The sequence below is a fragment of the Notamacropus eugenii genome, chromosome 3, assembly GCF_028372415.1.
Source record: "Notamacropus eugenii isolate mMacEug1 chromosome 3, mMacEug1.pri_v2, whole genome shotgun sequence".
NCBI classification, from domain to species: Eukaryota; Metazoa; Chordata; class Mammalia; order Diprotodontia; family Macropodidae; genus Notamacropus; species Notamacropus eugenii.
The window spans coordinates 96,786,777-96,813,749 of record NC_092874.1 but is presented as its reverse complement, the minus strand read 5'-3'; the positions used below and the strand labels follow the sequence as shown (position 1 = coordinate 96,813,749).

General features: G+C 40.3%; 1 protein-coding gene across 5 annotated transcripts; it reads right to left on the bottom strand.

Annotated features, from left to right (window-relative positions):
• Nucleotides 1–10,771: 10,771 nt before the first annotated feature.
• Nucleotides 10,772–26,879, bottom strand: LOC140533045 (GTPase IMAP family member 4-like). 5 transcript variants are annotated; one of them, XM_072652331.1, is made up of 3 exons: nucleotides 26,449–26,879; nucleotides 26,114–26,319; nucleotides 10,772–11,877 (listed from the first exon to the last, which is right to left on the bottom strand). In XM_072652331.1, exon 3 carries the CDS (start codon nucleotides 11,609–11,611, stop codon nucleotides 10,850–10,852), a length of 762 nt encoding a protein of 253 aa, XP_072508432.1. In that variant the 5' UTR covers nucleotides 11,612–11,877; nucleotides 26,114–26,319; nucleotides 26,449–26,879; the 3' UTR covers nucleotides 10,772–10,849. The 5 variants fall into 5 exon arrangements, 2 of the variants coding, with proteins under 2 accessions (XP_072508432.1, XP_072508431.1); XM_072652330.1 differs by having other exon boundaries at nucleotides 26,114–26,208; nucleotides 26,449–26,842; XR_011976774.1 differs by lacking the exon at nucleotides 10,772–11,877 and adding an exon at nucleotides 17,708–18,147 and having other exon boundaries at nucleotides 26,449–26,781.
• Between the last annotated feature and the right edge of the window lie 94 nt (nucleotides 26,880–26,973).

The following is a 26,973-nucleotide window of genomic DNA, read 5'->3' as shown; positions in this document are numbered from 1 at the left end:
CAGTGATGTGAAAATTCGGGGAAATGCATTCTCAAAATTGTAATGCAGACAGCCAGTACTGATGGAGTCTGAAATGTGAGTAACTTGAGACTTGTACTAGCATAAAGGCTGACATTCTCAGGATTGGCCCACCATTCCATTCCTGATAAGCAAGGATGAGATTGTCCTGACCCTGATTGTATACCCCAAGGTTGGTACGCAGAAGGAACTAAGATAAGGGAGGAAAAGATGTAAAAGATGTAAGCTAAAAATGTTCTCATGGGAATAACCTTCCTTGATTGCTTGCTAAAGAAAGTATATAAATCTTGACCCTCAGATCAATAAACTGTTCATGTACAGATGATATAGGCTCACCTAGCCCCCGCTGCTGTTATCTCTTCCTTTTCTATAACTGCCCCACCTCCAATTCTCCAGTTACTGGCACTGTAGGATGGTTAGACCCCAAAAATGTTTCAAAGTACAAAAAACTGCCTCTTCTAAGGAGAGCCAGCAGCATGAACTAGCCTTCAACTTAACAGAACAACTTCATGCAATACTTCAAAAGGAAAATATATATGATTCAAAGGCTTTGGATGAATCAGGTGATACTACTGACTCAGCACAGGTTTAATACTTCATTCAGGTCATGACAAAAGATTTTCTTTGCTATGAAGAGTTACTCACTTAGGGCACTCTTGCAAACAGAACACTGGAAACAGATATCTTCAACAACTTTCAAGATAAATATCGTGAAGTTCAACTGAATTTGGGAGATTTAGTGAATGTATATACAGACAGTGTACCTTCCATGACAGGAAAACATGAAGGGTTTGTTGCACAGATAAAAACAAAAAGTATTAGCAGATGCAGATACTCTCCGTCCTTTTCATTGTATCTTGCATCAGCAAAATCTCTATGCTACAGCTACTATTTTAAGTGAAACTTTGCTACAGGTTGTGTGTATTGTTAACTATATTAGTGCAAATGCAGCACGGCATCATGAGTTTTGTAACACGCTAAAGCTGAACAATGAGGTATTCAGTGTAGATTTGCCAAATCATTCTGAAGTGAGTTGGCTCTCACAGGGTCAGTGAATATTTAATCTCTGAGAGAACAAACAGTTAAATTTCATGAAGAACAGAATCAGTGATAAGAATATTGAAGGAAGATTGCTGTAGAAATGCTTCATTTCTCTGTACTATGTCAAATCAAAACAACTTGAATGCTTCTTTGCAAGGTAAAACTAAGTCTGTATATGATATCTGGCAAAAAAAAAAAAATCCAAGCATTTCAAAACAAAAAAGCTATCTTTTTTCAAAACACTTCTTCAAAAGGAAATTTTGAAAGAACATTTTCCCCAGTTAGCAAAGGTCATTGATGAGCAAAGTGATATATGTGAATCAATTGAAGAATATGCAGCTGTTATAAACCTGTTAACTGGAGAATGCAATGAAAGTTTCACTGACTTTGAAAATCATGACATCACACTCAAATTAGCATGTCATCCTCACCTCACTGATATCACCAAGGCACCTAAAGAACTACAGATGGAATTGATTGAGCTCTCAGTAGATGACATTTTAAAGTCATTATTTGATGCTAAGAAAGATCCAGTTGAAGTTCAACAACATGCCGAAAATGTTTTCTTGCTTTTCATTCACTTATTGCTGTGAATCTACATTCTCCTACCTAACCCAAAAAGAGATGCCCAAAGTGAACTCAGACCTCCTGTGGCTACAGCTGCTCAGAAGGTTTATACAGTCAGAAGCCAAGGGTTTTAACTGCCAGACATGAGGTTAACACAGGTCAGAAGAGTAGACAAGTATGACCTCATCTGACTTCCACTCTAGGTTTTATGGGCCTGACGAGCACTTCACCTAAGTGACTCCATATTGGTGTTCTAGCATCATAACTGTAACATCAAATAATGTAAAGATTACGATTTTCACAGTCCCCATTGTCTCTAGGAGAAAATTCAAATTCCTCCCCCTGCTGATTAAAGTCCTTCATAATCTGGCTCGAGTCTACCTTTACATGTGTATTTCATGTTACTCCCCTCCATTTTCTCCATACTCCACCCAAATAACCTTTCTGGCCTCTGAAGTTGCCATTCCATCTCCTCCCCTTAAGCCCTTCTTTGCTCAATTCATCCCCTAGAACTGGGGATTCTTTTTCTTGCTCACCTCTGCCTAGGAGAGTCCTGACCTCCCTTCAGTGCCCAGCTCAGGTGACACTTTTTTCATGTGGCTTCCCTTGCTTCCCCAAGTTGTCAGCATTTTCTCCTTCTTCAAGAACAGCCAAGTGGACTGAATCTGTGATGTCATTAGTACAGGGAACTCTCAGCAAGTAGACTCCCTTTACCAATGCAGGCTGGCAATTTCTCTGCAAGTTACATGCCTCAAGAATGGGAAATTAGGGAACGACTGAATAAGGTGTGATATGTGATGGTGATGGAATACTATTCTGATATTAGGAATGAGGAAGGAGGTCATGAGTGAAATTCAACAAAAGCTAGACTGTGGCAAGTTCTCTCTGGGAAATATACTAGTTCATTATCAGGCAAAGAATTGAAGATTCAATTTCTTTGAATGGGCATAGAATGAAGACCAGAACAAAACAGATGGGAAAATCGTGCAGTTGGTTATAGGTTGGCAGCCTCATGGGGGTAAGGAATTGATTACACTGAGGGATGAGTTTAAACTCACAGAAGTGAGAACAGGGCCTCCTTTCTCTCTTTTGAAGAAACTTAGTGGCATCTGGGAATGAAGTAAGACCACTTAAAACTGGGCAATGATAGGCCAATTTAGGACAAAGACAGCACATTGATGTCATGGAACTGAAGTTATGAGGGATAACAAGCTTCCTTGGCACAAAGTGGTTTATTGGCCGGTGGTGCTAGGAAAGCAGCTCCCTTAGAGATAAAGTGTTTTATGAGAGTATTGTACTTCTAAAGTTATCTCAGAGTTTTTCTTTAACTGAAATTAATCAATAAAAAGAATAAACTTTGATCTCTGGCTGTGAGAGAAGACGAATGAATTCTTGAACTCATGTTTCTTCACTTCAAGACAAAGAAGACTGACGTTTGTTATACAGCATGCGAATAGGGTTGCAGAACAGAATCAATTACAGAGTGAAAAATAAAATATTGGATCAATAAATAATTCTCACAGGAGAATGGTTTCAGAAAAATCTCGGAAGAAGTCTATGAACTGATGTGAACTGATACAAAGTGAAATGAGCAGAAACAGAACATTGTACACAGCCACAGCAACACTGACACAAGTCAAGTGTGGAATATTTAGGTATTCTGATCCATACAAAAATCCATGATAATTCCAAGGGACTCACAGTGAAAAATGCTCTCCAGCCTCAGAGAGATGACTGATAACCTCTGAGTAAAGATAAAAGCTTTTTGTTTTGACTTCATTATTCTTGCCTTTTTCTTTTCAACAGGGCTAATATGAGAATGTTTTACATGACTTTGCATACAAAAGGTGTATCCTTTGCCCTCACAGTGGGTGGGATACAGAATGAAGGAAAGGAGAGAATTTGGAAGTCAAGGTTTTAAAAATTAGTGTCAAACATTTTAAATATTTTTTAAAAAAAGAATGGAAAGAAGAGAATCTTAAAGCAGTCACTGACAGGGTATAACTTGCCCAAGGTCAGCTAGTATGAGGAGTGGGACTGGAAACGAAGTCCTCCTGACTTTGAGTCTTGATCTCTATTATACCACACTCCCTGTCTTCCTCCAATTTCCTTCTATTTAATTATTTATGCACATACTGTAGCCTCAAGTAAAATGTGAGCTCTTTGAGGACTGGGAAAAATTTTGCTTCTCTTTGTGTCCTCAGGGCTTAGCACAGTACCAAGCACATAGTAGGCACTTAGCAAATGCTTGTTGACTTGTTGATCTGCCCAGAAGGAAACAGTTATGAGTAATGGCATAACACAGTCATGTTTCCCAGGGAACAGACATATTCCTCCCCTTAGCAGAGAGATGACAAGGGCAAAGGGATGCACATATTGGACAAGGTAATTGTTTCAACTGATTTCCTTTCACTCTTTTCTTTGTTACAAGGGAGGGCTGCCTCATGGGGGAGGGCAGAAGATCTAGAACTGCTTCTGATGTAAAAAAAAAAAAAAAGGTATCAGCAAAAAGATTTGTGTCCAGATTTATTGAACATTCGTGGCATCCATTGCAATAAGAATCACTGATGTCTACTGAGGACAAGAGAGCCAGGGAGGGGCACAGGTGATCAAAGTTCTGTCTGAACACACCCTTCCAACTCTCTGCTCCCAATCTCTGCCTGGAGCTGCTAGAGAGGAGAAGGGAGAACAGAGCCTGCACCTTCCCCAGGGACAGGAAATCATCCCCTCAAGATCAGATGTGTTGACCTGAAAGTTGGTTAAAGAAAATGCAACAGGCAAAAGCATACATTTTATGATTTAATTAATTAAAAAATTCCCTTTTAAAGGAAATGGTACATAGCGCTATAGAGTCAGAGGTTATCTGACTGACTCAGTACAGAAATCGTCTGGCTTCAATGTATTTCACTGTGAGAAAGGAACTCTCTTAGTTAAACAAATTGTAAATTTAGTAAGACAAGACAATTAACAAAATAGTGTCAGTTGGGTTTTATAATCCCAAGCTGTGTAAATTTCCTCTCTGTAGCGTTTGTCTCCCTGACATACAATAAGAAGAAAATACCATCACTCTGATGGCAGGCATCCTGCCATAAACAGGTCCTTGAAGTCACTGACACAGAGTTGACAAAGTTAAAATTACAATCCAGGACATCTATGTTTTTCCTTATCACTAAGATGCCAGGAAAGGGTCTAGTAAGGAAGTTACTAAGTCAGCCCCATTTGCTTCTCTGACATACCAAAAGGCATTCTCTGAGTTTCCTTAAGATAGCAAAAGAGACTATTAGGTCCAGATTCTTCTTAATTCAAGTTCTGCCCCTTATTAAAGTCCAAGATTTATATTAAATATTATCAGATGGGTAGCCACTGGGAAATTGCTGCCAGACCAGCTGCTGCTGCTGCTGCTGCTATTCCCACCCACTCCCCTCCTCCCCATCCCAGCCTGCAGTGTTAAGCCTCACTTCCACTTCCCACGATGTTTCCATTCTCCTCATCCCACACCAGAAAACTGGAGAGGAAGAAGAGACCAGAGGAGCAAAGTCAAACAGGGGTGAGGAAACTGCCAGCAAACACCAAGACTTATTCATCAGTCTTAGATTATTCATCAAAAGGGGAGCTGAATGCAGGAAATTCAAATTCAGAAAAAACACAGACCCGGGAATCAAGGGCCAGGAGTCTGAGAGCAAAGGGATCTTTATACTAAAAATCCAATAGTTAGCTCTCATGAGCATGTTTGAACTGCCTCTAGCACCTCATGGTTATGAGAGTCAGGTTGTCCAAATCAAACCCCTCATGTAAGAGGTGAGGAAACTAAGACCCAGAGAAAAAAAGTGATTTGGGGATTTTTCACCAGACATGAGAAGATGAGGCCATTGCAGACCAGGGGGGAAAGACAGTTTGAGGCCACATCACACTTTCTCCTAACAGTAAAGGCTCATATTGATAGAGGCTTTATAAGTTTACAAATCACTTTTATAGATATTATGCTATTTGATGTGAACCTCAGAGAGAGAAGAATTGTGGTGGAAACAGAAAAACTTGTATGACATTTACTACCGTGTGAGCATGGACAAGTAACCTAACTTTTCTGGGCCTCAGTTTCCTTGACAGTTAAAGGGAGTTGGACCATGTGACCTCCAAGGTCCCTCTAGATCTATGACTCTCTCTGACTGTCTGTCTCTTTCTCTTTATATTTCCTTGCCCCTAAAGCTGAAAATGTGGTTAAACCATGAGGATATAGGAAGCACTTTGTTGTGAAGATAATGTCCTCCGGGACCCTGGAAATTTCAAGAGAGATGGAACTTGAGAAGGGAACAGACAGTTTCAGAGAGGGCAGTTTGGCAGCTCAGTGAGTGACTATGGAGCCCCTGCAGGGCAGTCCCTACTGGATTCTGCAGAAGAGAGAGTTTTCAGTCCTATATATATGACATATGAAGTCTAAATACTCCAGAACATTTTATTTCAGAAAACAAGTGCTGACCAGGAACAACACATTGAGGAAACAAGACCTCTGTCTGAAGATTAGCAGGACAGATTTGAACCTGGTCCCTGGGAGACCAAGCCTGACAGAACCATTCCCATGAATGCAAATTATGTCCACCAAATGTACGTGTCACTCAGATCCCCTGAACTGAAGGCTGTCCACTCCTCATGAGCTTTCCCTACTCTGACTATGGGGAAGAGGGTGGTAATTACCCATCCCCTCAAAATCTCAACTGCCCCATTCCCTCTCTGGCATCCTAGAAAATACTAAACTAAGAGTTTTCAGTATCTGAGAAGAGTCCCAGTGGAAGTTCCTGTTGTATTTTACCTACTCATCCTTCTGAACAGGGCCTTTGGTAAGACTGTAACTGACAGTCATGTCAATACCCACAATCATCTGTAGTGGGGACATGAGAGTTGGTGGGAGTCATATCATTCATAGGAGTTGGGTTGACAGGACCTTAGGAGTGTGGGGTGCTATTAATCCTCGTCCCATAACCTAGAGTGGATTTAGCTGTCTAGCAAGACCAGGTGTAGACTTAGTCTGAGGTAATCCTTACAGTGGTAGCATTTTGGACCTGCACGTCCTCTGAATGGGCTGCTTAATTCAGGATTACAGAATCAGGTCAGAAGGATCACTAACAAACTCTTCCTGCCTGAAGAGAATGTTTAGCTTAGGGAGGAGGTAGTATCAGGGAGTTCCCTATTTCTCTTCTGAAGAATACCATGAGAGAAAAGGAAAGAGCCTGTAATATATGCATCTGACAAAAGGGTGAAGATGGTAGCTTAGGGTGGGCTATTCCAGCTGGGGATGCTGGATAACTGCTGCCAAGGCACCCCCTTTCCAGGTCAATGCTCACATTGGGTCTGAAATCTTAGAAGGTTCTTCAGATCTTATCTGGGTGAGTAATGGGTGGGTTTCATATCTAATTTGTAATATTCAAAAAGGGATGCTGACAATATTTGATGAGATCTCAAAAGTTCTGATCTCATTGAATGGGGAAAATTCCCTGAGAATAGTCAGGGCCTTGGTGCTAGAGTTTCAGATATTGGTTTCAATTATATCAGCCAGGTGCAATCCAAGTTTCAGGGCCTGCTCAATATTAACCAGGCTCACAATAGATTTGGTGCTATCAACTAGAAAGTCAGTTAAGTAATATGTAAGGAGAGATTTTACTGCAGAGGTGACCAGAACACTCCATCAAGTGATAAAATGTTTAGACTGGAGGGCGTTTTTAGGCTGGTGCAGCATTTTCTCCTAAGGAAGGGATTCTATGGGGAAAATACAATGAAGAAGGGAAGCATCCTTGGGGAGCCTGAGACAGATTTCTCTTCTCCATATGTAGGGATAGTTTTGTGGAGGTGAGAGGGATGCTCCTGTTGGAAAATTCCTCTCTCCAGGGCCCAGGGCTCAAGGCACCCAGACAGAGTTTTCCTAGATGTACTAACTGTCACTTAGAGAGGTCGGCCTGGAGATGAAGAGCCAAGTCCAAATGCATCTTCAGACCCTTCCTAGGCATGTGACCCTGGGCTAGTCTCTTAACCTCTGCCTCAGTTCCTTCATCTGTAAAACTGAGATGATAATAATGCCCATCTTCCAGAACTGCTGTGAGGATCCAAGGAAATAATATTTGTAAAGCACTTTGCAAATTTTAAAGCAGTACTTCTCAATTAGCCTTTCCTCTCATTAAAATGTGTATTCAGGCTTCCTCTTGAAAGGAAAGTAGGAATTTCTAATGGTATAGCTGATGTTAGTCACGTTATAAGTCTAAGCTTTCAGAGAATCATAGGAGTTAGAAGCAACTTTAGAGTCTAACATCCTCCCTGAAGAATGAATCCCCTTTATGATACCTCTAACAATTGTGGCCACTTCCAGTGATGGTGAGCTCACTGTCTCCCAGTCCATTCCATGGTGGGGGCAGCTCAAATGGTTAGGACATTCTTCCTTTTTAATTCACCTGAAATCTTTCTCCTGGCAACTGTAATGTTAAGGGAATTTGAAGATCTTCCTTCCCCTTAATAGGCCCGTGTGACTTGCTTTGAACTTTGGGCCCAGCCCACATCCTGAGTCACATGGAGTCAGTGGTGGGAGGAGCTTGCTAAATGGGTGGAGCAGGAAGGGCACAGCCAGAAGACAGAGGTAGAACTGAGAGAGAGAGAGAGAGAGAGAGAGAGAGAGAGAGAGAGAGAGAGAGAGAGAGAAAGAGAGAGAGAGAGAGAGAGAGAGAGAGAGAGAGAGAGAGAGAGAGAGAGGAGACAGGGAGGCAGAGAAGCTAGCATAGGTGAGAGAGGAGCATTTTGCCTAAGGGAGCTTGTTCATGGGGGGGGGGGGGCTTGATAGAGGGAAGGCTTGGGGATGGCCATCCTCCTTCTGTTGGTGATGTGTACAAACTTTATTGTTACCATGGTAAAACTGGCTTTCTGGTATCTGAATAAATATTTTGATTTCATGTTTGAGGAAGAAAGTTTATATTTTGCAAATTTACCCTGGAAATACACCTGCATATCCATAGTGGCTGCCATGGGAATTGCATTGGTGCTATGGCAGCCTACACCTTTGGTACCAACTTTGCTCTCTGGGGCCAAGCAATATGGTGAATCCCTTACTAAGCCTTATCTCTTCTCTTCCTTCTATTCTTCCTTCTTGGCAATCATGTCCACACCTTCCACCTTCCTCATCCTCCTCCTCAGTCCAGGTCCTGAAGCAGAAGGAGATGAAAATAGAAGCCAGAGGATCTAGAGTAGGAGTGGGGAACTTTTCCACTTTGGGAGGCCACATTGATATTTAGCTGTAATCAAACAAGGCCACATTCAAGAAACTTCAGTTAGATATACTGGAAAATGTACAGTACTTTATATGTACTTAATAATTTCAAAAAATGAAAACTCTCTGTTAATTTTAAAGTTAACTAACTTTTTAATGATTCTGTTGTGTCTGCTTTTTATTGGAAAGCAGTTGAATATTTGGTTGCAGCATGGAGGTTCAAAGTTTCAGTTGATCCTCTGGATGGCTATCAGTCGTTTGTGACTTTTAGGATGTCTTGATTTAGGTTAGGGAGGAGAATGTGGATTCACAGCAATAAGTGACTTAAAAGCAAGAAAACTTTTTTTGCATGTTGCAAAAGGCATAGGTATCCACTGGGCCACCTAACTGTCCCATGTTTCCCTTATTAATGTTAAAAGTTAAAAAATAGAAAACAAAGTGAAATATCAGATCCAAAATACAACTGACCTGCAAAAAATAAAGGAGATCATTTTAGAATCAATAGTTCACCTAAAAACCATTACCAAAAGGAGACTCTAGACATTATATTTCAAGAAATTATAAATGAAAAATGCCAGATATAGTAGAATAAGAGGTATTGGGAGAAAGACTCTATTGATCACCTCCTCAAGCAAACCCCAAAAGGAAAAATCCTAAGAATGTCATAACTAAAATCCAGGGTTCACATATCAAAGATAAAATGTTGCAAGCATTCCTTGTCCTCCTAGAAAAAAAAAGAGCAGTTCAATTATGAAGGAACTCCAAGCAAGATCACACAAGATCTGATAGCTGCTAGCAGAAGTACAGAAGATCACGGAATGCAATATTCTGAAAGAGGAAAGATAGCCTTTCAATCAAGAAGAATTACCCTTCAAAGTAGAGTATAATACTGGGCAGACATAGATTTTTAATGGAATACAGAACAGCATTTACTCAGCATTTCTGATTATAAGACTGAAAAGCTGCCTAAAAACATTGAAGTGATGCCATGACATGCAAGTGAAATAGTTTTAAAGAAGGGAGGGCTGTGCAAAGTGACTAGCCTCACTTTCTCTTCTAGAGCCATTTGGGTCCAGTGTCAAGATATAGATCAGGATGACTGGAGATGGCCATGGATGCAGTAGGAGCCCTAGACTTTTCTAAGCCAAGGTCTCTAACAGGTCTCAGTTTGACTGAGGCAAAGCCCATTCGGTGAATAAGTTTAGGTAAGAAATGAGACAAAATATACACTCTTTTACTTGGTCAAAAAAAATCCATGTGTGAGGAGAAGAGCCTCTGAGAATAGTCTCCAAGTTGGTTGTCTCACAGCAGGTTACAGAGCCCAGTGACGGTGATGAGAACAGTACTTTGCTTGGTTTACTTAGCAGTTCCAAGAAAGAGAGATTGTGAGCATGTCAAGAGGTGGAATGGATGGTTTTAGTCTGCAGCACATTGGTTCTCTGGAATAGGCCTCATGAGAGTGGGGAAGAAAGGAAGCAGTGAAGGTTATTGCCATATGGCAAGAAAACAAAAAAGAAAAAGCAAGATTAAGTGAAAAAATATATTTTTCTATCTGCACTCAGAGTTCAGAGGGAATGACAGCTTTTCTCCTTTGGGATTCTCATTATGAAATAGTCCTTCACATTCCTTGGGGAAGGAAAGAATAGACACAAAGATCCTAAGATGGGTAAAGGCCTTGACACTGAATATAGCTGGGCATAATGTGGCCATAATTGTGGGAAGGGTTCTTGTCTTCTCCTAGCTATTCCTAGCTGCCTGTTCACATGGACTTAACATAAGAAATTAGGAAATTCTATGTGTTACTGTAAAATATCAGGCTGCATTCTTCTGAAAGGCATTGCTATTTAGCAAGTAATGTGATAGACCAGAAGGAACATTAGACATATTGTCAGGAGACTTGGGTTCAACTGATGTCTGAATTCTTTATTAAATATGTGACCTCTCTTAAACTCTTTGTATCACCAGCTCCCATGATGCAGACTAGGTAGGAAGTGATTCTAGTTGTCTAAAGAACTTCTTGAGTAAACCTCTGGTGGCAACTGGTATAACATTGTACAAAATTAATTTTGCAACTTTCAAAAGAGAACTCTCAAGATTTTCAGCCTCACTTCGAGCACCATCAGAAATTTTCTTGTACTTCTTCCCCAAGTATTTGAACTCTTCCTTCTTCTTATACTCATAGGACTTCTTTTTCTTCTTATAGTCTTCCCATTTCTTATCATCCTTTTCTTTTTCCTCTTTCCACTTTTCTTTTTCCTTCTCTAATTCTTCAAATATCTTCTCATATTTCTGTCTGATTTTTTCTGTCTCCGTCTCCAACTGCTCCTTGTAGTGTTGTTGAAGATCCTCTACATTCTTCTGGAGTAGATGTTCCACAGATTTGTATGTATTATTGGTGTAGTGGGTGCCTCCATTCGCTTGCACCATTGTCTCCACCATGGCCATCAGCTCTGAAACCTGGGCATCTCTCTGGGCTCCACTAGCATTGTTATTAAATGCACAGTATCTGTGCTCACACTTCTCCAACTCCTTGAAAGAGGGGTGCTCAATGGTTCTTACATAATCCCCTACACTTTGATCTCCCAGTTCTTCTTTCCGAGTGAAGATGACGATTAGAAACTTCACTGATGCTTCTCCTAGAATGCCATAAAGCTGTTCAACAGCTGCCTTCTCCTCCTGGGTGAAACGACCCACTTGTAACACCAAGAATATAGCATATGGTCCTGGAGAGGATAGTGTCATGAAGCGAGCTATTTCTTTCAGATTTTCTTTCTCTTCAACAGCAGTGTCAAAAATGCCTGGAGTATCAACAACAACAATTTCCCTCCCATTCCATGTGGTCCTGGCTTTCCTGCAGACCTTGGTGAGTGACCCTCCTGAAGGCTTAGACTCAAACTCTCTCCTGCCCAGGAAGGTGTTTCCTGTTGCACTTTTCCCAGCCCCTGTTTTCCCCACAAGGACAATTCTGAGTTCTGGCTCCCTTGAGCCTCCTCCACTGCTGCCTGGGTCTGTATAAAACAAATAAGAAAGAAGCATGAATGATTGCTTTTGCAGATGATTGTAATAAAGCCCTGCTCAGAAATCTCAGCAGGAGGAGGTGACCCTTAGGTTCCTGAAGGGTATGCCAGTAGAGCACTAGCTGAGAAGGGTCCTAGTAATCTACACAAGCTTTGAGCATAACTATGTATTGTCCTAGTGAAATTCACAGATCCTTGTCTGCAGGAGGGAGACCCCCCCCCACCCAGGTGACTGTTCTTTGAAGGTTATTAGGAGGTGGCATCTCCTAGGTTTATATAACTACAAATGCAACCCTTCCTCTAGGGCATATAGTGAATGAATTATTATTGCTTGTTGGAAAACACATGCATGTATGTACACAATTATGGCCACATTATGCCCAGCTATATTAAGCGTCAAGGCCTTTACCCATCTTAAGATCTTTGTGTGATGTGGAGGTTTATTCCTTCCTTCCCTAAGGAATTTGAAGGACTTTTTCATAGTGAGAATCCCAAAGGAGAAAAGCTATTATTCCCTCTGAACTCTGAGTGCAGATAGAAGAATATATTTCTTTCACTTAATCTTGCTTTTTCTTTTTTGTTTTCTTGCCATATGACAAATATGAATATATGATTTTCATGACTTCAGATGCATAATGGGAGTCATGCTGCTCCTCTTTTCAATGGTTGGGTAAGGGATGGATGGAGAGTGAGTATTTGGAGCTCAAAAAAAAAAGAATTTAAAAGGTACAAATGTAAATAGGAATCACTTAACAAAGAAAATAAAAATTAAATAGAAAGTTTATTTCTCATCCCCTTGAGAGTCTGAATTAGTAATAAATATGCAGAATTCCAAAAAAAAAAATGCAAACAAATATGAGCTGCTCTGAAAATTTCTTATTCCTCTCTTATAGGAACAACCCAAGGCCATTCTCCATTCACTTGACAGATAATTCCCAAGTTTCTCCTAGGGATTGTCTATTACTTTTTGCTATCCCCTCTAAACATGTCAAGAAGGTCTTTCTGTCTTCTCCAATTAACTTCTGTTCCATGGGGGTGAGCCCACAGTGCACAGAGCAGAACATCCAGATAGAGGGCCCTGGGGAGGCCTGAGGCAGCAGAAGGCAGATGGCAGAGTGGCAGCCCAGGGTGAAAGACCAGCAGAGCTGAGTGAGTGCCAGCTGCTGAGCCCCGGATATCAGCCACAGCAGCTCCTGAGACTTTCAGCCCCCAGATTAAACGTCTGTAAGTTGCCTACTTGAACTTCCAGGAGCCAGGATGGAGGAGTGGTCAGTAAATGCTCTCTCCTCCCCACTTGTTGACCTCAAACGGATCATAAAATATTTCCCCAGAAAGATCCTGGATCATTGGGAACATCTGTGGGGGCAAAAGGTCTAATAACTGATGAGCCTAGGAAAATAGCTAAAGAGGATTCCTCCTACTGTGGCAGGGGTGAAACAGAAGGAGAGGGGCTGCAGGAGGGGTGGAAACTCACACTAGGATCCAGGCATTCCTCAGGACTCCAGGGGAAATGGGAGGACAATAGGGGAGCTAGGATCACCAACCCCTGAGATTGCCTTTACCTCAGGTCAGGTCAGGAGATCTCCTGTGATCAGACCACCCCTCCCCCATGCTTAACACACTAGCACCAGGGTTGATCGAGGAAACACAAAACAAAAAGGTAAAATACATCTGCCCTTAGCTTTTTCACACTAGTCAGCCCAACACCAAATTCTTCAGCTTCTAACTGAAAGAACCAGAAGCCACAACACACAATCACCACCATGAGCAAGAAAAAGCAAAACAAGGGTGAAAAAACCATAGAATCTTTCTTTGGGGACAAAGACCAAAACACGAATACCAAAGAGGTCAGTAGTGACACTGTACTTCCATCTGAAATTTCAGGAACCACTGTGAACTGCTTGCATGTACAAAAAGCTCTCCTGGAACAGCTGAAGAAGGAAATAGAAGAAAAACTGGCCAATGATTTTAAAAGTATGAAAAAAGAAATCACTGATGAGAACATCTCTTTGAAAAAGAAAATTGAAAAAATGGAAAAGGAAACAAAAACCTGACTGGGAAAACTGGATAAATGGAAAAGCTAGTTCAAAAACAAACTGGAGAAAATAATTCCATAAAAGGAATAATTGGACAGGTAGAAAAGGAGATGCAAAAGTTAACTGAAGGAAATAATTTGATAAAAATTAGAATTGGGCAAGTAGAAACTAATGGTTCTATGAGACAGCAAGGATCAGTCAAGCAAAATCTAATAATGAAAAGATAGATGAAAATGTAAAATAACTAACTGAAAAAACAACTGACCTGGAAAATAAATGCAGGAGAGAAAAGTTAAGAATTATTGACCTGCCAGAAAGCCATGATGAAAAAATCTTCCAATATCTTCCAGGTAATCATCAAGGAAAACTGCCCAGAAGTGGTAGATCCAGAGGGCAAAATAATCATCGATACAATCCATCATTCACCTCATGAAAGGGATTCCAAACTAAAAACAACAGGGTTTATTGTTGCCACATTCCAGAACTATCAAGTGAAGGAGAAAATACTAAGCAGTATCCACCTAAAACCTTCAGCAAGCATTATATACAATTGGGATAAGCTAGATGCATTTCCAATAAAATCAGGGGTGAAACAAAGATGTCTATTATCACCACTATTATTCAGTATAACACTAGAAACGTTAGCTGTAGCAATTGGAGAAGATGAAGAAACTGAAGGAATAAGAATGGACAAAGAATAACCTAAGTTACCACTCTTTGCAGATGATAGGATGATATACTTAGAGAATCCCAGAGAATCAAGTAAAAAACTACTTGAAATAAGAAACAACTTTGGCAAAGCTGCAGGTTACAAAATAAACCCACACAAATCTTCTGTATTGCTATATATTAGTAAAAAGTCCAACAGCAAGAGATAGAAAGAACAAACCCATTTAAAGCTAAGGTAGACACTATAAAATATTTGGGAGTTTACCTGCTGAAAGAAACCCAGGGACTACAGCAACACCATTACAAGATACTTTTCACGCAAATAAAGTCAGATCTAAATAAGTGGAGAAACATCAGTTGCTCGTGGATAGGCTGAGTCAATATAATAAAAATGACAATTCTCCCTAAATTAATTTACTGATTTAGTGCCATACCAATTTAACTCTCAGATAATTATTTTCCAGAGTTGGATAAAGTAATATCAAAATTCATCTGGAAGAACAAAACATCTAGAATATCAAAGGGGCTGATGAAAAGAAATGCCAGGGAAGGTGGCCTAGCACTGCCGGATCTCAACTTGTATTATATAGCAGCAATTATCAAAACCACTTGGTACTGGCTAAGAAACAGAAGGGCTGAAAAATGGAATAAACTCGATACTCAAGGCACAGTAGGCAGTGAATATAACAATCTCCTGTGTGATAAGCCCCAAGGACCCCAGCTTCTGGGATAAGAACTCACTGTTCAACAAAAATTGCTGGGGAAACTGGAAAACAGTGTGGTGGAAACTAGGAACTGACCAATGCCTGACACTGTACACAAGTATAAAGTCCAAACCGGTACAAGATCTAGGTATAAAGATTGATACCATGGACAAATTGGAGGAGCAAGGAATAGTGTATTTATCAGACTTATGGAGAAGGGAAGAATTTTTGACTAAAGAAGACATAGAAAGCATTATGAAGTGCAAAATGGATAATTTTCATTACATTAAACTGACCAGTTTTCCACAACCAAACCCAATGCAACCAAAATTCAGAGAAAGTGGGATATTGGGAAAGAATTTTTGCAGATAATCTTGGGGTTAAAGGCCTCATTTCTAGAATATATAGAGAACTGAAGCAAATGTACAACAAAACAACAATTCACCAGTTGACAAATGGTCAAAGGATATGAATAGGCAATTTTCAGAAGGACAAATTCAAGATATCTATAATCTTATGAAAAAATGTTCTAAATCACTTTTGCTTAGAGAGATGCAAATCAAAACAACTCTGAGGTACCATATCCAACCTATCAGATTGGCAAACATGGCAGAATAGAAAGATGATAAATGTTGGAGAAGATGTGGGAGAATTGGGACATTAATTCATAGTTGGTGGAGCTTTGAGCTGATCCAACCATTCTGGAGAGCAATTGGAAACTATATCCAAAGGGCTACAAAAATGTGCATACCCTTTGACCCAGCAGTATTGCTTCTAGGATTGTATCCCCAGGAGATCATAAAAATCAGATACGGTCCCACATGTACAAAAATATTTATGGCTGCACTCTTTGTAGTGGCGCAAAACTGGAAATGAAAGGGATGCCCATCAACTGGGGAATGGCTGAATAAATTATGGTATATGAATGTAATGGAATAGTATTGCCCAATAAGAAATGATGAACAGGAAGACTTCAAAGAGGCCTAGAAAGACTTATATGATCTGATACTGAGTGAAAGGAGCAGAAGCAGGAGAAGTTTGTGCACAGCAATGACCATAGTGTGGGAGAGTTTTTTCTGGTGGATTTGGAACTTTGTAGCAAAGCAAGGACTAGAAAAAAATTCCCAGTGTTCTTCTAAGGCACCATGTCCAGAAAAAGATCTATGTAATTCAATCGCAGAATGCAGCAGATCATTTTTGTGTGTGTGTGTGTGTGTGTATCATTTGGTTTGTTATATGATTTCTCCCATTCATTTTAATTCTTCTACACAGCATGACCATAGTGAAAATGTATTTAAAATGTAATTTAAATGAAGGTATGTGTAAATCCTATATAGAATTGTATGCCATTTTGGAGACAGAGTGGGGAAGTGCGGGTAGGTAGGGGAAAGAAAATCTAAGTTCTAAGTATGATTTTAGAACATCAAAAATAAATGAAATTAATATATAATAAAAAAATAAAATGAATGTTTTTACATGTGATTGAAAAAATAAAATTAAGAGTAATAAAGAAATATTTTCAAAATGCTTTGCAATATTATCTCATTTGTTCCTCAGAACAATCCTGAGAGGTAGGTGCTTTTATTGTCATTCTCATTTTTTGAGTGGGGAAAGAAACAAAGGCACACAGAATTTGGTGTTTTGCCCAGTGTGTTACAAGTAGGATGTGTTGAAGCCTGGATTTGGACTCAAGTCTTCCTGATTCCAAGTCCAGTCTATTCAAGTCCATGCATTGTACCACCTAGCTGCATACTACTGACTGGGTTCTGGGTGTGACTTAGGAAGGCAAGAACTGGGGTAGAATAAAGTGGCTCTTCAAAATACTTCTTGTTCAATAGATTCTGACTCTTCCTGTCTCCATGTACCATAACTGTACATGGGGTTTTCTTGGCAAACATACTGAAATGATTGCCTTTTTCTTCTCCAATGGAGCCAGTGGATCTTTTTGTGAGGCAATCAGAGATTAAGTGACTTGTCCTGCCTAAGCCTGAATTTGAATTTATATCTTCTTGACTACAGGTCTAGTGCTTTATGCACTGAAGCACCAGCTGCCTCTCTTCTAGAGACTGGTAAAGATCAAAAGCCAACGTATATTCAAACAACCTGTAACCCTCCCCCTTCTCAAGAGAAAGTGATGGAACTGCCTACCCTTCCACCTTTCCCCCAGTCCCTCATTCTGAACCATCAATCCTTTCTCCTTCAAGGCTGCCTTTCAAATGAATTTTCACTATTATGGTTAACATGCACAAGCACCATAGATGTATTTGCTTGTGTGTGTCAATGATTGTGTGTGACAATCTGCCTTCTCTACCTCCCAACACTGTTTCTGCTGTAATTAAGGTCCTGACCCCTCTCTGGCTAAAGGTATTTGTTTTTCTTTTTTAAGAAAGCTCAGTCATATTCTTAAAAGTCTTTTTGTTAAGTACTTTTTATTTTTTTTTTTGATTTTCATTCTTCCAGGGTGAATGAGCCCCTCCTTTCCCTGACCTCTTCAGACAGCTCTCATCACTCCTGACTGAGATTTGCCATCATGTATCATCTCCCATCAGAACAAAGTGATCCAGGTGGGTTCTAACTGGGAGAAAAAAGCTGATGAGACACTAATCACTGGGACTTTCTCAGAATCTGACTTTCTTACACTAGATCATTTTTTCCACTAGAAAGTACTCTTTTATAACACTGCCCTCTGTTGACATCTGGAACAAGGCCTTGCATTCAAAAGAGTATGGTATCTGGAGGTATCTGAGCGAGAGTCATCCAGTGTTCCCAGATGTAAGGGTCGACCAAGAGCTGGGATCTCCACTGTAGTTTTCAAGGTCAGGCTGCTTGGAAGTTCTTTCCCTGACATTTTCCTAAGGAAAGAAAATTGAAGTCTAGGGTAGTTATCACTTTCCAGGAGGCCCCAAACATAAATGACCCATTGCTCAGTGACTAAGCTCCCCCCATCTCTGTTAGCCAAGATTCCTGCAGTAGATAGTGACTGTCCTGGGATGGACAGACATCACACTCATATGGAGGCCACCAAGGAGTCAGAAACCATGGACTGAGTTGCTCAACTTAGATAGAATCTTGTTAAAGAAGTAGGAGAGGGCAGAAGCAGAGCTAGAGAGTAATCAAAGGGACGAGTTTGTTTAAGGGGAATAAGTACTTATGTGCCACTGGAAGGTTTGCAAAGCACTTTACAAATATTATCTCATTTGTTCCACACAACAACCCTGGGAGGTAGGTGCTGCTACTATCTCCAATTAACAGTTGAGGGAACCAGGCAAACCAAGTCCAAATGACTTGCCTGGGGTCACACAGCTAGGTAGTATCTGTGGTTCAATTTGAGTCAGGTCTTCCTGACTCCAGGTTCAGCATTGTACCACCCAGCTCCTTCTAGTGTGAGGGGAGATACAAAGGGTGAGTTGGGTTCACTTTAAGAGGGGAACGAGGCTATCTTTGGTGGAATCAGCCTTGAACCCTGGCCTTGTCTTAATGCCTGAGGCATCAGGACAATCTATGGGGAAATGGCAGAGAGATAATCCTAGTATTATATCTTATTTTGCTCCTAGTAATGTTTTTTGAAAAGCTGATCATCACCTACCCAATGAAACTGAGTGTAGTACTTCAGGAGGAAAAATGATATTCAAAGACATAGAGGAATTGCAAGCATTCTTGATGAAAAGAGCAGAGCTGAATAGAAAATTTGACTTTCAAATACAAGAATGAAGAGAAACATGAAAAGCTGAACAAAAAAGGGAAATCATAAGGGACTTATTAAAGTTGAACTGCTTATATTCCTACATGGAAAGATATTTGTAGCTCATGAGACCTTTATTAGTATTTGGATAGCTGGAGGGATTATATATACATATGTATGTATATACACACACATTTACATACACATATACATATATATGCATGTCTGCATATGTATATTTGTGAATATATATACACATACATATACACACACACCCACTCACATATATACATACAAACATATGTATATTTATGCATTTATATGTATATTATATGTATGTATACAGAGATATATATAGATATATATATCTATACAGAGTGAGTTGAACATGATGTGATGATATTTAAAAAATAAAACTAAGAGTTCTGAGAGGCATATACTGGGAGACATCAAAATGGAGAGATAGAATAAGGTAAATTATCTCACATAAAAGAGGCAAGCAAGAGCTTTTACAATGAAGTAGAGGCGCTGGGGAGTGACAGGGAAGGAATGAACCTTACTCTCCTTGGATTTGGCTTGAAGAGGCAATAACATTCACACTTAATTGAGTATCTTACCCTCTAGGAAAAAAAGGGAGAATGGAATAAAAGTGGGGAATGATAGAAGGGTGGGCAGATGGGTAGAAGGGATAGTCAAAAGGAACCATTTTTGCAAAGGAACAGGTTCAAAGGAGAGAATAGAATGAATTGGGGGAGTGGGATGGGATGGAGGGAAATAAAGTTAGTGTTTCACAACATGATTGTTATGGAAATGTTTTGCATAATTACATATGTATAACCTATATCAAATTACTTGCCTTCTCAATGAGGGTGGGTGAGGAGGGAAGAAGGGAGAGAATTTGGAATGCAAAGCTTGAAAAATAAATATTCAAAAGTGTTTTTATGTGCAACTGGAAAATAAGATATACAGGCAAGTGGGTATAGAAATCTATCTTGCCCTATAAGAAAGTAAGCGGGAAGTGGGTAGCAGGGGGTGTGCTGGGGTATTAGAAGGGAGGTCAGACTGGGGGAAGGGGTATTCAAAATGCATGCCATCTTGGAGTGGAGGGGAGGGGAGAGATGGGGAGAAAATTTGGAATTCAAAATCTTATAGAAACGAATGTTGAAAACCAAATATAAATGAATTAATTTCAGAAATTAAAAAAAAGAAAATTTAAAGCCAAGAAACAAATTGAAAACCATCCAATTCTCTCATTTATTGCTATGGATGAGGAAAGCAAGGCTCAGTTAGGTGAAATGACTTATCTCAGGTCACACAGGTAGTTACTGTGCAGAGTCTAGAAAACTGAGTGCTCTGGGTTCTCTACCTCCCTTTACAATATTCCTTGAAAATATGCATAATAAAAAAATTTGACTATATCTAGCTGTGTGTCTCATTCTATATATTCAGTCGATCATCTGTCAGGAGTTTGACAGCCTTCTTCATTGCAATGTCTTGGAATCATGATTAGTCATTGCATTATTTGATGGTTTTGTCTTATAAAGTCTTTATTGTGTAGAGATTATGGTATATTAATGGGATAGAGTATGTGTCATAAGAAGCAACAAAGCGGTTGGTTTCAGAGAAATTCAGGAAGGCTGGTATGAACTGATATAGAATGAAACAGATGCAGCAGAAAAAATTAGACTCCATCAACCATTTTAAATAAGATATAAATATTTTGCCTGGGTGTTCAAATAAGTTAACATTTGCTTTAATTAAATACCTTACATCTTGATCTAATAAAATAATAATTTTAAAAATGCATCTCTGTATGTGATTGTTTCTAGTAGGAACATTTATATTCATGTCCTTTTTAAAATGAAGAGATTACTAATATGATTATTTTATAAAAGAAAATGCATGAAAAGGCCATATGTAGCCTCTTGCACTTAAAAGTCAATGTCAATTTATCACCTCTTTAGAAACCACTCTGTTGGGGACACATTTTATTTTTCCACTTCCTTACCATGTCTAACATTTCTCAATAAAATTCATTTTATTTTTCCTCAAACTATCTAGTTTCACCAAGCAGAAGAATATTCAGGAAAAAGGGAATAAATTTAGAAAGGTCCAATTAAGTACAATTTGGAACAGGGTTTTATACTAAAGCATAAAATAGGCATTACTGAGGATTTTCATGGAGTAAATGATATATACATTTTGCAGATGCACTTGATATAGTGGACAAAAGGGTTGAATTTGAGCAGGAAGAGCTCAGTTTGGACCTGGCTCTGACTTTTCAGAACTGTATGGCAGTATACACATCTGTGTTTTCTGAGTTTCATTTTACTTCTAAGATGGGGATAATAGCTCCTTATATTATTCATGTCTAATTTTCATCACTGAGAGTTTGTTTTATTTTTTAAGATCAAACAATAAATGAAAGAGCTTGAATTTTCTTCCAAGTGGTCAAAATCCAAATCTAATGCTTTTGTAATTTAAGAAAAACAGTTTCTTAAAGGGAAATTATAGGGTTTAATGAGATACTGTATATAATACCTGCTGCACACTTTTTGAAACATGCGAGTTTTTAATAGCAATATGGTTATAGGCTTGGTACATATTCAATTCAACATGTATTCTGTTTGATTCTCACGTTTTTCAGGGAATATATAACCATATTGCTTGATGTTAACGACAAGAGTTTGGATGATCTAAACTAGAAGTGTATAGCCTTTCATGTACTGTTTTTTGTGCTGTTTTCAAGAAGAAGCAATTCCTGTTTTCAAACTGTATCACATTTTGGGATGTTTGTTTTCATTACAAAGCTACTATGTGTAGTATTTCCCATGTCATCAATTAACTTTTTTGGATCTTCATCGGTTATTACATGGGTCTTATATTTCAATGTATTGTGAAAAAAAATTGATTCTATATATCAACCTCCTTTATAATATCAGTTTGATCAAATACCCATTCAGCCTTTGTCTTTCCAGAATAAAGTTTATGATCTTCTTACCAAAAAAAAAAAAAAAAGCTAATCATCAGCTTAAGTACAATTAAAATAGCTCCCTAAACACTCAGTTCTTCTGAGCCACCCAAATCCTTGCACCCAGATTCTGGAGCCATGAAATTCTGAGGAGAGTTGCTCTAGGCTGAGAGCCAGGATTCCTTGTTCCAACTGAGGGTCCATCTACACAAGCTATGGTGATTTGTGGAGGGGAATGGAGGGGACTGGAGTGATCTGTAGACGAGTGACTGCTAAGCATCTGAACTGGAGCAGCTGCCTGTGAAAGATCTGCCTTTGATTCCAAGTGATTGTCAACGTGGCTCTGACTAGCAATCTGAGGACCTTTATTTTCTTCCCCTAACTCAAAGTCAGAGATTTTTCCTAGCTCCAAGAGATTCTTCTTCAGGGTGTTCCCTTGTGATGTCAGTGAGGAGTCCCCTTGGGGCAGCCACCATCCAAGCCCTGACATCAGGGTCTTCTTCCTTATAGGTCCTGCTGGGCCATTGCTACTTAGTCTGTCACTCCTTTGATTTCAGAGGAGGTTGGAGACTGGGCCCACTCTCATCATATTCCCTGGGCTCTCCCTCTCCTCTCCCACTCTTGGGCAGCTGGCACTAGTGAATGCTGGAATGGCCTTTAAAGCATCACTTCCATCCCCATGACAATCTGCATTATGTGTCCCAGCTTTGAGAAGCTGTATGTTTGATAAATCTGCACAGTCCTAAGTAGGGGATGGGCTCCTTAAGTAGGTCCTTAGAGTTGGCCTTAATGAACTCTTTCTTCCCTAGAAAGATGGATGATTTTTACAATTGAGCCTAGTTAACCTCCTGCAGCCCTGCCTTATCCCATATGCTGTAGGCAGTCTCCTGGGTCTTGAGGTTTCTGCTTCCTTACAAGGGTCTATACAACCCAAGATAGCAGTTTAGGCCCCTCTAAAATGGGAGGATTCCTTTCCCCAAGGACCGTTCAGCTAGATCCTTCTTATAAGGAGTTTGAGAGCCCAAGATGTACACATATTAGCAAATGTTTTGCTTTTTAATGCTATGGGAAAGGGAAACTCTTTCTTTTCAATTATGGGAAAAGTCAATTCACCTGAAATAAAGAGGCTCCCTTAGCTAAAATGGTGGCAATACTGCATCCCTGGATGCAGGTAAAATGGAGCTTTCATCAAGGCTCCAGAGAAGAAGGTGGCAGCTCCTCAGGAAACCCTTCAATACAGGGGTGAAAATGTGGTATCTTTGCCCACTTGGGGCTTGGAATGAGACAGTAATTTGGGATGGTTGGCTAGGAATCCCTGAGTGAGTGGTGTTGGAAGGTAAGTGTAGAACATGTCTAAATAGGCAACTCCTACTGTAATGTCCTTCCTCTCCTCTCTGTAGGTTGTTCAATGGTTTCTGAGTCTTCATGACCACATTTGGGATTTTCTTGGCAAAATTACTGTAAAAGTTTGCCATTTCACCCAGTTATTAAATGTCTGAGGTCAGATTTGAACTCAAGAGTATGAGTCTTCCTGACTCCAGACCTGGTACACTCTCCAGTGCACCACTAACTTTCTGTGCCTCTTTTTACAGAGCCTTCTAGAAGTTTTCCCATGGGTTCACCATCTGTGCTGAACCGATTTCTCACAGCTGGACTCACAGAGTCTCCCATTCCTCACCATCCCACTCTTGGCAGCCATCTTGAGTTGGTAGCTGGTTCTTGTTTGTGCTGTCAGAGATCCCACTTGTTGAAAATGTTTTTGCTCTGGGTCTATGGCTTCTCTCTATCTGTGAATTCCTAGAGAGTCTGTGTCTCTGCTTCATCAAATATCTCTGGGATTCTCTTGAGCTGACTCTCCAGCTGCTGGATACAGTGTCTGCTGCTGTATAAGGGATACCTTGCCAAGGGGTGGGGAGGAGGAACATTGGCTTGTGAGTTATAGAGTTTAATCTTTCCTTCCTTCAGGGGTCACACTCCATGATGTGACCTCAGATAGGCCTGGCTCCTGTTGCCTTGACTGTTGGTAGTCTTAACTATGTCTAAGCATTTATGGAAGGACCAGGTATGTCTCCTGAATGACACAAGGATTTCCAAATAATTTTCTTTTTGCTCAACTGTTTCCTACATGTCCAAAAGCACTTCAAACATTGACAAGCAGAAATAGTATTTTTACTGTGAAATAAAAATGTTCATCCTCCTGTCTCTATTTTATTTGTCTTGGCAATAAAAATAAATGCCTTTCCTCACCTGAGGATTCTTAATCTGTCCTTCCTTCCCTCCAATGCCAGGAAAAAAAAGTGTTTACACTTGCAAAATAAATAATCCCAGAGGGCATAATGTTGTAACTGCTTCTTAACAGATTGATACCTAATCATTTGTGATTCTCTCCAGTTATTACCTACCCTGAGCTGAGGGAGGAGGAGCTAAAGCCTCCCTCTCTTTCATTTCCAAAACCCCATCTGCAGAGGCAGATTGGCTGAGCAGTCAGCTGGGGCTGGGTCTAAGTGTTCCCCCTCCCACCTGACATTTAGTCACCTCCTCCATGCCATGTCCTGGCATCATTCCCTTCTCTCATCTGTACCTGCTTAACTTTCACTACTGGCCTGCCAAGTGCTGCTGCTGAGCCTGACCCTATACTTGAGTATAATAATAAAACTTAGATTTTTACCTTTTCAATATCTGCCTCATGGTAAAAATGTATTTGACAGCAGTTACCCCCACCAGGAACTCAGAAAGGAGATATTTCTTCCATAACTCATCATGATCCTATTAAGACTTTAGGAATTTGAGAGCGTGTTTGCAATGCAACGTTTAGCTCCTGCTTGACTTTTTGGTTCATATGCAAACAACCTGCATGAAATGTCAGTCTGGAAATAATCCTTGCTCATACAAACTGTTAACTTGACCAAAAAAAAATCAGTCCAACCAAGTGATCATTAAATAAGGTGAGGCATTTTATTCATGGAACCAGGCAAATCTGTTCTCCACACATATCTCCCTCACTGTCCCTGAAATTCTCTCCTTGGTAGGTTGTCCTTTTGGGTTAAGCATTACCTCCTCCTTGAGGACGAAAGGTTTATGGGCAGGATAATACCCTGCAACACGCATACTTCTGTAGGAGTTACCTGTGATTTTTTAGATGACTTTATTTTCTGCTAGGAGAAATAGGGCGGCTCTGGGACCCTGGGCTCTTCGTGAAGAAGGAAAAATTTCCTGGCCAAAGGTCATGGAGCAAAGTATAGAGAAAAGAGGTTGGGAGTAACAAAGATAAATTGTGCAGACATCTGTTTCTCTGGTACAATGAATGCTGGGCAGATGACACTGTATAGTCAGGCAATTCCCTCAGGCTCTATTTTGATGTCCCTAGGCATCAGGCCTATGCTGGTAAATGTTTCACAACCAGCTTTCCAAGAAAAAAATGAACCTTTGAAACACTTTTAAGTCTACTCAAACTTATTAACATTTTCTCCATGAGTTTTAAAAGTCTATGCAAAAATTAAAACAATGAACCATAGCCCGATTTTTAGGGCTTTCTAGAAAATTTAGCACTTGGCTCTAGGGGGTCTAGTGAGAGTTGCTTCCAGTGTGCATCTCTGCCAGGCACAAAGTAAACTCTTAGTAAAAGCTTTATCTAAGCCAGTTTCTGATAAACCAGTTCATATTAAAGTGAGAATGGCATCGAACAGTTTGCTTGAGGATATTTCTCATCCTAGAAGAAGATTTACTTAGTCTTCCACTAGGAAAAACTTTTTTGCTGTGTTTATGGGTTGAAGAGAGGATGGAGAGAAATGGCCAGAGCACCCACCAGGAAGGTCTGAGGAAGGAAGGACAGCCTGAGCTGACTTTCTGCTCTCCCTTTGGGGAAGGTTAAGTAAATCTTCCTTTAGGATGAGAATGTAGCCAGAGGATACCTGGAGAAAGCAATGCTTACCCCAAAGAAATGAATGTATATTGATGAGATAGGGATCCAGAACAGGTTTTGGGAGCAGAAAAGGCAAGAGGAGAACTTTTTGGGGAACTGAGGCTTGCCTTTCAACTACAACACTCAGGACACCTCTTTTCTGAGTACGTGTGATGCTGGCTTTCCATTTTAGGGTCATGACGTTGTTTGTGGGTCCCTGGATCCTCACTAGTAACCCCAAACTCAATCCATAATGACACTTACCTGACTGTATGGGCTTGAGTGTATGTTCCTTCTTGAGATTTGCTGAACCAGTGCTGATTTCTTCTTCTGTCACCTACCTCCTCTCACTCACAAATCTGTCAAAGTGTGAAAGGATAGTCATTCACTTGGGAAGGGCTTGTCCTCTAGGAGCCAAACATGGGGTTCTTCCAGGAGTGGAGACTCAGCCAGTACACATATACTTCATCCTGACTTAAGAGGAACCAAAGCTAAGGTTTTAAGAAAGCAGAGAAACAAAGTAGACTGAGAGGGGCAGGTTTGCCTCCTAGACAGATGAGGGAGCCCACCCTCCCAAAGAGGTGCTGCCAGCCTCCTACCTGGTCAATCTGAGCACTGTGGCTTCATCAAAATAAACAGCTTTCTTCCTTCTCCTGGCAGACTGAGCTTTGGTGTGGAGTGTGCCTGGAGCTTGAGTGTGTGTGAGCAGCAGAAGGCAGATTATAAAGCAAATGAAGTGCTGGAAAGTGAAAGTAATCTGACCCAGGGACCGCACATTTCCTGTAATGGGGACAGTTGGAGGAAATGTTTAAGGTCCCCTGAGTGGTCACCTGACAAGTTTCCTAAGCTGGGGAACCAGAAAAATGTGAACTTAATTGGATTCCAAGTCACTCCTCTGGACTAAGAAGAAACCAATTCTTAATTACTAGAGCTGTGGAGTAACTAGACCTTTGCTCATTCTATCTCCCTTGAACTTACCCCGGTTTGGACCGTTTTCCTACCTGCTCCCCTGACAGTTATATTCAAGTTCCTCTTTCCTCTCCCACTAAAACCTTGTGAGAAGTGAGCCTTCCTCTTTCTCTCACCCTGGAAGCTACACTATCCCTTTAAGAGCTTTTTCTCCT